Source organism: Sorghum bicolor, chromosome 6 (genome assembly GCF_000003195.3).
Source record: "Sorghum bicolor cultivar BTx623 chromosome 6, Sorghum_bicolor_NCBIv3, whole genome shotgun sequence".
Classification (NCBI taxonomy): Eukaryota; Viridiplantae; Streptophyta; class Magnoliopsida; order Poales; family Poaceae; genus Sorghum; species Sorghum bicolor.
In genome coordinates this window covers 10,667,381-10,679,534 of record NC_012875.2, presented here as the reverse complement: position 1 = coordinate 10,679,534, position 12,154 = coordinate 10,667,381, and the positions used below count along the sequence as shown (strand labels likewise).

The following is a 12,154-nucleotide window of genomic DNA, read 5'->3' as shown; positions in this document are numbered from 1 at the left end:
TTTGGATTTCCAGAGCTCAGGTAGCTGTTTTCCAGCGCTTGGGACTCGAGTACTCGACAGCTAACAGCTGGGATTCCTGTTTGCATTTATAATAGCTAATCGGCGTATAGGGAAATAACAAGGCTGCTATGTCTCTTGTGCTCACGTTAACACCGTGTTGGGGATGGTACATTTGGAACCCCCCCCCCCCCCCCCCCCATCTTTTTTTCTGAACATCCTGTACTGCGGTTGCAAAAACAACGGCTTAACCTCACCCAAGGTCCTTGATGGCGCACCCTGACCATATATGCCTTGAGGAGTGCAAGAACTTTAATTTGTAAAATGACCTCGCATGTCTTTTAAATACGGGGCCATTTTCTACCCTTTGACTATTGGGCTTTTTATTTGCATTAAAAAGATTGCTGCATAGGCAACTCCCCCCCAATCTGATGCCAATCTCCTACAACTAAAAAGACTAAAAGATGGATAAACTTTTGGTGCGACATTCTCCCCTCTGGCTTTCGTCCTGCCTCCTGCGACGGTCATCCCGCCCGCTCTCTCTTCCGCCCAAAAAAAGGAAACAAAATCGCTCCCTCCTCGCGCCCCGCTCCCCTTCGGCCCTTCCATCCTCCGCGGCGCCCCCTTCCATTCTCGCGCCCGCTCCCCTTCGGCCCTTCCATCCTCCGCGGCGCCCCCTTCCATCCTCGCGCCCGGCGCCCCGCTCCACTTTCGGCTCCTCGGCGCCCCGCTCAAATCCTCGACGCAGAGCCCCCCTCATCCTCCTCGTCGCCCCGCTCGCGTATCCTCCGCATCGCCCCCTCTCGGATCCGCCTCCTAGGCGCAGAGGCCCCCCTCATCCGCAGCGCCACCTACCGGATCCGCCTCCTCGGCGCAGAGGCCCCACTCATCCGCAGCGTCGCCCCGCTCCAAGATCCTCCTCGTGGGCGGCTCACCAACCCATGTTCGCCCGCACCCGCATCCTGCTCGGCACCTGCGTCGAGCCGTCACGTCCCGCATCCTCGACCGAGCCCTTCTACACCGCCACGAGGAGCAACAGAACCACGACGACCCTGCAGCGAGTATCCTTGTCCTCGACAGCGAGATCTTCGCCCTAACATCGACCGAGACGTTCTCCACCGCCACGCTAAGCTACGAAGCCACGGCGACCCTGCGACTCTCTCCTGCCTGCAAGCCAACCGGTGAGCCACTACGGTAAAGCCCATGGCCAAATTCCAGACGCCTGCAATAATAGGTAGCATCTCTAATGTGTAGCTAGGTGATCTACCTTTTCCAGAATTGAGCATTTTAACTCTGGTTAGCATTACCATCTAGAAATAGAGATAATCAGTATCAAATTGTTTTTAGGAAAAAACAAGAAATTAATTGATAGAAAATAAGTTACTTTTGGAAATTTTGATAGAAAAAAGCTAACTCAATTTATGATATTAATTCATATACCGGTTCATCTTGACTGATGGGGAATGAGATGATAAAAGTTAAGTGCTAGGCAATTAAGTTAAGTGCCAGGTCATAAAGTATGCAGATCGTTTATCTGGTATGGTTTATTGACATGCAGAGGAGTATAGAATATTCCATGTATGTTGTGGGCACATTTTGCTTGTTGCTTCTGTGTCATTGCCTAGCTATGACTGCTCAGGCCATAAAGTTGCAGAATGTGTATATTTCAGCAGCAACCTTGCTTTCATTCATTTGTAATAGAAATAATGGGACTAAATATATTCTAATGCTACCACCATGTACTTTTTCCCTCTGTATGGTTTATCAATTGTAAAACTATAAGCTAAAAAAGAGAGGGACAGATTGCCTTTGTTGCTCTGCATGGGTTTCAGGAGATCCTGAATATATTTGAGCATTCCCATGGCCAAAGTCTTTGTACCATCCGTTCAATTAGTTGACAATTGTAATGTAACAGAATTGCCCCTTTCAAAATCAGGATGAGTGCTTCTGTTGGCCGTATAAATTATTACTGGTAATTTAGATGTTCCTGTTTCTATGACATGCATAAATGGTTCTTGTCGATTCAGCATAAATGAATTTCGCTGGTTTACAGTGTATGTACGTTGTCACTGGTTTATTGACATGCATATAGGTGAGTATAGGTCTTGTTCTAACTCAACCTACCCTGGTACTTGCTTCCCTGATTGTGCAAATCAGTAGATGGTTTCTCAAAGAATGAGAAGCTATACTGTAGCTCAGTCTAATGCATTTAGAGGCTTGATTCCTGAGAATATTGTGTATGATCTAAATAAATATGGTTATGGATATTTCACTTGCACATTCTGGATTGCTGCTGTGCAGATAAACACAATTCATCAACTGTCTATTTTGTGACTTGCGTTATGTATTGTTGTTTCTGCAAATTAACACAGTTCATCTCTAACAACTTGTGTAAGTTCAATCCTTCCCCTACCCTTTGTTATTCTTCTTCATTTCTTTTATTTTTTGAGAATGATGATTTGCTGTTAACCAACTGTCATTTGGATTTGGGTTCTCATATTTTTTTTGGCAATGCTATGTTACTCAAGTTGCCTTGATGTGGTCTGGAGCTAGGCAAAAATCAGTCATTTGCATTGTTGGCACGGTCGATTTATCTTACTGACAAAATTAAACTTCCTAGAAGAGAGGTCTAAAAGTTCATAACAACTAGCCTGTAATGAAAATGGTGATATCTTCTTCTATTCTATCGATGCTTGCAACCTTCCAGCATACAGAAATTTGGGTTCAAGGTTGCAGGGCTCAGTCACATGATAGGTTTTTGGACGTGGTTGATCTATGCAGCTTGGATCTATTACTGATTCTTGCAGGACAAAACCTAAGGATTCTATAGTTGCTGAAAAATCAATGTTGCATAGTTAATTATTTACGAAAAGAATCAGCATAGTAGGCACACCTACATAAGCTGTTAGATAGACGCCTTATCTACATCTACCCTGTTGCCATCTCTACTAATATGCAGGGATTAATTAGTCAAGGAATTGACCTTGCTTGTGTTGCTAATGAAATTTACCTAGCCGTGTGTTTAGTGAATAAGTTATCGCTTGACACCTCTACCATTATACATTACTTATTTTATGTTGTAGCACGTAGAAAACCTGATATCTTTACTGTTGTTTTGCAAGACATCTTATATGAATTATTTTCCTTCAACAATGTGTTCTACTATTTGTGGAGTTAGTAAATTTACTAATATGTACATGCTTTATTTATGCACTGCAGATTAAAAGAGCTAGAAAACTACTATTGGAGGACTCCAGTACTCAATAAAACAATAAAGGTAAGCAATTTTTTGGTGCGACATCTATGCATTTTAAAAATTCTGGGTGAAGCTTTATTAGAGCCCCCCTCGCAGATCCTGCCCGCGAAAGCCACCGCTATCTCCTCCTGATCCGCATCCCGCTCGGCGGCGGCGCCTGCGCCTGCATCTTGCCGGTTGCCCAACTCGACGTCGCCACCGCCGATCCCGGAAGCTGGTGAGGGTTGCCGGAAGCGCCTGCGTGTTGCCAGTTGCCGGACGCACCTATCAACCGCTGGTGACGACGAATCGGCACAGGAAGCTGGTGACGAGCTCGGCACAGGAACACGACGCTGGTGAGGCCAAATCCATCCCGCTTCTTTTTGCTTCCTGCTGTGCAAAATCTGCCAACCCTAACCGCTCAACCGTAATATCGTTTTGTGTTGTTGATCTCCTGGTCATCTTGCAGTCTGAATTTCTAAATTTTTAGTTTTAAAAATCTTATTATCCAATTTTCAATTTTAAACAATGTAATATGTGCTATCTAATTTTCGCGGTGCTCATACATTCTCTATTCTCTAATATATCCAACTTTTAGTTTTAAACAATATAATATATGCAATTTGAACTGGGTATCGCTGCCTGCTATAATTTTATATGTGGAGCATTGGTTGCATTTTTTCAAAGATTTTGACTGGTAGGCCTTTATTCCCTGAAAAAAAATATTGTTCAGCAGACTGATCTCTTTGTCAAACCATTGACAGATACTATTAGCTTGTTCATCTAAGCAAAGAGAGAAAGCAAAGAGGAAACAGGTACGTACATTACCCTTTTTAGAGAACTTCCATGCACATTCAATATTGCTCAAATGGTTCAAATGGTTTTGAAAACCTTAAATGATAACCTGTCTATGGTTGATTGCTTTATACTCCGACCTTGTCACAATGCCAATTCTGAATTTTTTTTGCTCTTACTCAACCATGTCTGTTAGCCCTCTAGATCCAAATAGAGCCTTTCTTACTTATGGAGAGAGAGGTCATGCTTAGGGGGAAGAACTCATGATGCTTAAGAAGTATGTTCAGTTGCATTTGTGAAGTATTTGGCTTACAATCATCTTAAAATGGAATCAACACTTGCTGGTCATTTATTTCTTTTTGCTCTTACTTTCTTTTTTGCTATTACCTGACTATGGTTGATTTCTTTATACTCCGACCTTGTCACAATGCCAATTCTGAATATTTTTTTTTGCTATTACTCAACCATGTCTGTTAGCCCTCTAGATCCAAATAGACCCATATTGCTCTTCACTGGTCCTAACCGTAAATGAAAACATGTTCAATAATGTGTTTTCGTCTAGCTCATGTGTATTCCTTCTTTGGGAAAGCTAGAGCATCTAATTTCTATCATTTGGTATCAGGAAGAGATTGTTCATAATGGAAGCTATACAAAAAAATGAAGGTCGTACGCCATTTGCAGACTTGACAAACTCCATTAATGGAGGTAATTGTTCAGACATTTTTCCAAACACGCTTTCACTTGTATTATTGGTGGTGATTAAGTAAATTTGTATGAACTTATTTTCAAACAGCTGTTCATACAACATAAATTTCACAAGTGCAAGCTGATGAACGTGTGCAACGTAAAAGGGAAAGAGAAAAGGCACGACATGCAACAATGACTCAAGAAGAAAGGGATGAAAAAAATAAAAAACGTAGAGAAAAATATCATCAAAAAAAGGCAGAAACTTCGGTCCAGAGGTCCATCGTATTCTAATTTCCCGTTTTTGAATTTAGTATTACCATTTTTTTCGTTTATGTGAGACATGTAGTATTGTATATCACCTACTTGTATTAGTCATTTGTTTGCTTATTTAGAATATAATTATGTTGTACCAGATGGATTTAAATCAACCACGGAAAACTACAATGGCTATGAAGATAGTGACCGGTTACATCGAGACAATTCATATAAACCCATGCCGAGTAATAAAGAAAACACATGTACCATTTTGGTTTTTTTACTGATTAATTCTTATTTTTTTTCTTGTGTTTGTATGATGGTAAGGCCAAGGTTAATTTAATATTATTATATATATGTAGATAATTACTCCGATAGATGTGTAGATCAAAGTGGCATGCTTGACTTGACTGTTGCATCACCTGATCTAAACTCAGGTACATTATTTTTTTATTAATGTTTCTATTTGAGAAGAAAAAATAGAGTGGCCAACCCAATTGTCATTCATCCCAATGTAACACGGAATTAATGTACCTCTATATTTTATTGGAAATCGTACTTTTTTTTATTATATATAGGTGTTGTCAATACATACAGTCCCATCAATGACATTGTCACGTGTCCAAAAGAGCGTAAGCGCGAGCTAGATAGAGCACGAAGGGATGCAATGTCTCCTGAACAAAAGGCGCTAATAAATAAGAGACGACGTGACTCGTATGCGGCAAAAAATGCACAGATAACCGCTGCAAGAAAACTGCAAATGACTCCACAAGAAAAGAAGGAGAAACGAAAAGAGAGCAAGAAAAACTACAATATGATGGTGAGGGAAAACCGGTCCAACAATTTGCATCCGGACTCAATTGCTATGGAGAGCCCTCACTTCAACCCTCAAATTATTTTCCCTGCTTCACCTCAATCGCCTGAAGCGCCTTTAGATGATATGGAAATACCTGAATTCAGTGGCACGCCTGTCCACATTGCACCAACTGTAGTTCAGAATCCAGAAGTCGAGACCCCTGAATTGGTTGCGGCACAGACCATACATAGACATCGAGTGACTAATGGCGAGAGAAATGCCCTTCTATCCCGTCGCAATCGGGTTTTTGAAGCAAACGTTGGAGGAGGGGCTAGAGGGTGTGCGGATAGAAAATGCAACAATTCGAACGGACTGACTCAACCAAGTGTTGTTTGCAACGGTAATGAACCTTCCTCACCATATATTAGGAAGATTTTTTATCTTCGCTGACATATTACAAAAACTCATACTTTCGCTTACTACAAATGGTGTCACCCAACAAACTCCAATTCAAGCACCTAATAATTGTATAGACACACAAACACAACCGTCTGTAGCTGACGGTACCTCTTCAATGCCTCCATATAGTGCACAAGATCATACATCAGACTCTATGGTCGAGGATGGTATTTTCTTTATTACATTTTATCTCTTTCTGTTGTTTATATGCCATAATATTTCTTTCAACATATATGTGGCCATGTTAAACAGACTATGATGAAGATGTCATATTTGAGGAGGACGAGGAAGAGGATGAGGCATACTTTTTCGCCGGTCAAGGTACATTGCGTAACAGTAAAAGGTTTAATTCATAAATTTTCTTTCAACACGTAACACGTGAACTTTTTCTAAGAAGACGAGGATGAGGGAACCGATGTCGACACATATGAGCAAGAGAATCATGAGCCTGATGTCCCAGATCCATATGACCGGGTCTATGCTAATGTCCCATCAGAGTCGCACATGTTACCCTCAGTGCCGAACTGCAAGCACTGTAACGCAAAGAAATTCGATGGCGAACCCCCTGGATTCTGTTGTAGGGGTGGAAAGATTCATCTTTCAAGTCCTGAGACACCACCAGAGCTCATGAGGTTGTGGTCAAGCTCGGACGCTGATGCTAGGCACTTTCGTGCAAACATCAGATACTTCAACGACCACTTCTCTTTCACGTCTTTGTACTGCCACCTAGATCGTATCACCACTAGCATGCGAATCTGTGGTGTCTACACATTTCGTGCCCATGGTCAGATTTACCATAACATACGATCATTTGGTAAAGAGGAGGGTGTCGAAAAAAGACACCTCGAACTTTATTTTTATGATGACGACCCATCCCTCGAGCATCGCATGAGCAAGTGTCGTGAGCAATGCGCCCAAAAAGATAGAGAAGTTATACAACAATTGGTCGGGATCCTTGAAGGGAATCCCTACTCTCAGCAACTAAGGAGTATGGGTCATGTTGAAAACCTCGAGGATTACCGAGTTGAGCTGAACCTTGACCAACGCCTTGATCAAAGAACATATAATGTGCCGTTGACATCAGAGGTGGCCGCCGTATGGGTTGAGGGTAGTGAGCGTCATGGCCAATTCGAGCATAGTGTTCTCCTCCAAGGGAAGGATCGGTCTATACATGGCATCCGCTCATATAATGCATGCTACGACTCACTATCATACCCGTTGTTCTTTCCAAAGGGTGAGCTCGGGTGGCACAATTGCATTCCAAAAGTGGGTGTAACTATGGCTCAAATTGATCGAGCTCGAGCAACCCGTAAAAGGCGTGCTGAGAATGGTGACAACGATGGAGGTAAATTAATCTTTTTTCAATTATGCAAAGTAAACTCTTTCTGCAAACTCATCATACTAATTCAAACAATGTCTCTCTGTAGAACCTGTTTCAAATACATGTGTCTCAGTACATGACTACTATTGCTACAAGTTTCAAATGCGGCCAGGGATATTTAATCCAATACTCTATGGCCGATGCCTTTTCCAGCAGTTTGCCGTCGACACCTACATTAAGATTGAGAGCTCACGTTTAGACTACATGAGGAACAATCAGGATACATTGAGGGCTGACCTATACCAAGGCCTCGTGGATAGCATGCATTCAGGTGAAGGGTCTGCTGAGAATGTTGGACGGCGTACTGTGTTGTCTTCGTCATTCATCGGAGGACCCCATGACATGAGGCGTCGATACATGGATGCAAGGCTCTGGTTCGAAAGTATGGTAAACCTGATATCTTTCTCACAATGACATGCAACCCTAATTGGGATGAGATCAAGAATGAACTTTACCCAGGCCAGACACCACAGGACGCCCAGATCTCGTCACACGGGTCTTTAGAGCAAAGTTGGATGCAATGAGAAAAATGTTGATGAACAAAGACATACTTGGTAAGGTGAAGGCCTACGTATATGTAGTAGAGTTCCAAAAGAGGGGCTTGCCGCATGCACACTTCTTGCTAATAATGGAACGAAAGTACAAGCTCACATGTCCCGAGCAATATGACATGATCATTAGTGCAGAACTACCAAACAAGAAAAAGTACCCTGAGCTATACAAGATGGTTACGAAGCATATGATGCATGGTCCTTGCGGGATGCTTAATCCATCCTGTCCGTGCACGGCAGGCCGTGGGTCATGCAAGAACCGTTACCCACGTCCATTCTGTGAGGCAACATCACAAGGAAAGGATTCATACCCCATCTATCGGTGACGCAATGATGGTCGGATGCTAAAGGTTCGAGACCATTACCTGGACAATCAATGGGTCGTGCCTTACAATCCTTGCTTTCTTCGTACCTTCAACTGCCATATAAATGTTGAGGCTTGTGGGAGCATTAAATCAGTAAAGTATCTGTTCAAGTACATATACAAGGGACATGATAGGGCATCAGTTGTGATGAGAGAGACAGACAAAGAGGACGGGAAAGGAAACATTGATGAGATCAAACAGTATAGAGACGCCCGTTGGGTGACGCCTCCAGAAGCGCTATGGAGGATATATGGCTTTGACTTGAGCAAGAACCATCCGCCAGTACAGCAGCTGCAGCTTCATCTACCCGACATGCACATGGTGGCATTTCATAAACGGGACAAGGTCGAAAAGATCGTTAATAGACCAGGTGTAGAAGAGTCAATGCTGACAACATACTTCTATGCAAATAGGCATGATGAGGAAGCTCGCAAAATCTTATATCGGGACTTCCCAGAGTATTATACCTGGCAGTGTGTTGGTAAATTCTGGCAGAAAAGGAAAAACTCTGTTTTCCAAATTGGTAGAGTCATCTCAGCTCATCCTGCCGAGGGTGAACGCTACTTTCTTCGTGTTCTCTTGAACAATGTTGCTGGTGCTACCTCATATGAACACCTCAGAACAGTTGATGGGGTGCTACTACCTTCGTTTCGTGAAGCTGCAGAAAGGAGGGGTCTAATCGAAGAGGATAATACCCTAGATGAATGTCTAATAGAAGCTACTTTGTTCGAGATGCCTACCTCTCTACGAAGACTATTTGCAACAATATTGGTATTCTGCGAACCGCATGATGTGATGGGGTTGTGGATAAAACACTACGATGCAATGTCAGAGGACTATAGCCGCAATAATCCATCCCCGGATCTCGTACAACAGATGGTTTTGATAGACATTAGAAACATGTTGCAGTCTATGGGTAAGGACATAAGGTCATTTCCTCTTCCAGATATTGATCACTCATATGATGATGCCAGCCATATACCACGTGAGATATTTGAGGAAGCTAGCGTTGTGCAGAATCCTGAAGATGTGCTATTGTGTGACTCACTCAATGCCGAGCAAAAGTCTGCCTACAATGAGATAATGACAGCTGTCTATAGCAAACATGGCGGGCTATTCTTTGTGGATGGACCTGGTGGGACAGGAAAGACATTTTTGTATAGGGCACTTCTCGCAAAACTACGTAGCCAGGATAAGCTTGTCGTGGCCACAGCTACATTTGGAGTCGCAGCGGCCATAATGCCAGGCGGGAGGACGGCCCACTCGTGTTTCAAGATACCCCTAACTCTTCAAGAAGGTGGTTGTTGTAGCTTCACGAAACAGAGTGGTACAGCCAAGTTGCTGCAGCAAGCAGCTCTCATAATTTGGGACGAGGCATCTATGACAAAGAGGCAAAATGTGGAAGCACTAGACAATAGCCTACGTGATATAATGGGTCGGTCACACCTACCCTTTGGTGGGAAGACTGTTGTCCTTGGTGGGGATTTCAGACAGGTACTCCCTGTTGTGCGGAAAGGATCTAGGGCTCAAATAGTCGGTGCTTCTCTACGACGGTCATATCTTTGGAAATCCATGCGCCACCTAAAGCTTGTTCGCAACATGAGGGCTCAAAGTGATCCGTGGTTTGCAGATTATTTGTTGCGCATTGGTGGTGGAACGGAAGAGGTTAACGGAGATGGCAATGTTCGTATTCTAGATGAGATCTGTATCCCGTACTCTGGTGATGCTGAGAAAGATCTACATAGTTTGATTGACATCATCTTCCCAAATCTGAATGCAAACATGGCAGACAAAGACTACATCACCACCAGAGCAATTTTATCTACACGTAATGATTGGGTGGACATGATTAATATGAAAATGATTGATATGTTCCAAGGTGGTGAGACGGTGTATCACAGTTTTGACTCCGCGATAGATGATCCACATAACTACTATCCATCGGAGTTCCTTAACAGCCTGACCCCTAACGGGCTGCCACCACATGTCTTGAAGCTGAAGCTCGGGTGTCCTGTTATATTGCTTAGGAATATTGACCCCGCCAATGGGCTATGTAATGGTACAAGGTTGGTGGTGCGGGGGTTCTGAAGAAATACAATCGACGCCAAAATCGTTGTGGGGCAGCATGCTGGGAAGCGGGTATTCCTTCCTCGAATACCGCTATGCCCGTCTGATGATGAGATGTTCCCGTTCCAGTTTAAGAGGAAGCAGTTTCCTATCAGACTGAGCTTTGCCATGACGGTCAATAAGTCACAGGGCCAAACTATCCCGAATGTGGGTGTGTACCTGCCTACACCGGTCTTCTCTCACGGCCAGTTGTACGTTGCGATGTCCAGAGCCACATCAAGAACGAATATTAAGATCCTGGCCCTACCGGCTGATGCGGAGGCACAAGAGGAGGAGGCAAAAAATATGGAGAAGAAAAATGCTAAAAAAATACCATGAGAAAAAAGCCTAAGAATGCGTTAAATAAAAAAGATAAGGATAAGAAGACTCCAACAATGGATGGAACTTTCACAAAAAATATTGTATATAAGGAGGTCCTAACGCCATAGATGAGGTAACATTACTTTACTAACTCATAATTGCATTTCTGTAATTCATATTGTTTTGCACAAATAATATCTCACTATCTACATATTTGTTATTGTTCTTAGGTATTTTCAATTGGCTTATCAGACTCTACAGGGAGATGTTCTATACATATTTATATGATGCTATAATTATATTTTGAGTGTTTTGTTGTAAATAAATAAATTATATTTTACTATTATTGGTTTACTACACAACATACTCATGGTTTGGTATGGAATAGCTATCTTTTTGTGCTCTTCGTAACTATGTTTGATTTCACTATAAAGTTTCTTTAAGACAAATGTAACTTTATAGTTGGTATTTAACTTTTGTTATAATATTATTATCTTATTGTGCGAACCGTGAATTTTAAATAAAAAATGTTAGTTATCCCGTCGCAACGCACGACCACGCTACCTAGTGTATTTAAGAAGACAGAAGAAATGAGTTTTATTTAGATGAAACTCTATGAGTCATGAAATTAAATGTCTATAAAACTTTAAAATAAAATTTTTCATTGAGAGCATGTGTTTTATCTATGTTTCATTTCATTCTATTTGACATGGTGATTTTGAAAACAACTGTGATGACCAGATACTGTTTTGTCACATTGTCACAAGCGTACCATCTTGCACCAGTTTGCCAATCGGATTTCCCCTTGTCAAGATCTTGTGGTTGCATGACATATCTCAAGCCACATGATAAACCTCAGGTGACCACATGTATAACATTTTCAAAAATAAACTCAAATATAACTTCAAATTCGAGGGAAAAAAGTCTACATCACCCCCTGAAACTATAGAATGGTATCTATTTTACCCCTCAAACTATGAAACAGTCTAATTTACCCTCTGAACTATCCAACCGTTCAAATCACTCCCCCGGGCGGTTTTTTATGGCGGTTTGCTATAGTAACCATGGATTTGCTACAGTAACTGTGCTTTTGATTTTCCCTTTTTCCTATTTGTTTTCATATAATCTTTGAAAAATCATAGTAAATCACAGAAAAAATAGAAAATCTAATTTTGTTGGACTCCGCATGAGTAGATCTACGCAATG

General features: G+C 42.1%; 1 protein-coding gene and 1 long non-coding RNA gene across 6 annotated transcripts; both read left to right on the top strand.

Moving 5' to 3' along the window:
• Nucleotides 219-5,486, top strand: LOC110436254. 5 transcript variants are annotated; one of them, XR_002454063.1, is made up of 6 exons: nt 219-3,274; nt 3,350-3,588; nt 3,997-4,047; nt 4,650-4,732; nt 4,821-5,214; nt 5,332-5,486. It is a non-coding gene; the product is annotated as an uncharacterized LOC110436254 (long non-coding RNA). The 5 variants fall into 5 exon arrangements; XR_002454062.1 differs by lacking the exon at nt 5,332-5,486 and having other exon boundaries at nt 219-1,178; nt 3,217-3,274; nt 4,821-5,262; XR_002454061.1 differs by lacking the exon at nt 5,332-5,486 and having other exon boundaries at nt 219-1,191; nt 3,217-3,274; nt 4,821-5,262.
• LOC8085778 lies at nt 7,503-10,609 on the top strand. The gene is made up of 3 exons (XM_002447534.2): nt 7,503-7,569; nt 7,679-7,896; nt 8,507-10,609. The coding sequence occupies exons 1-3, from the start codon at nt 7,503-7,505 to the stop codon at nt 10,607-10,609; spliced, it is 2,388 nt and encodes a 795-aa protein (XP_002447579.2).

Excerpts from the sequence above, each read along its gene's own strand:
- LOC8085778 (XM_002447534.2), top strand. The coding sequence starts at position 7,503 with ATGGCTCAAATTGATCGAGCTCGAGCAACCCGTAAAAGGCGTGCTGAG. Across the intron at positions 7,570-7,678 it reads GAATGGTGACAACGATGGAG|TACATGACTACTATTGCTAC; the intron begins GTAAATTAATCT and ends CATGTGTCTCAG. Across the intron at positions 7,897-8,506 it reads GTGAAGGGTCTGCTGAGAAT|GTTCGAGACCATTACCTGGA; the intron begins GTTGGACGGCGT and ends CGGATGCTAAAG.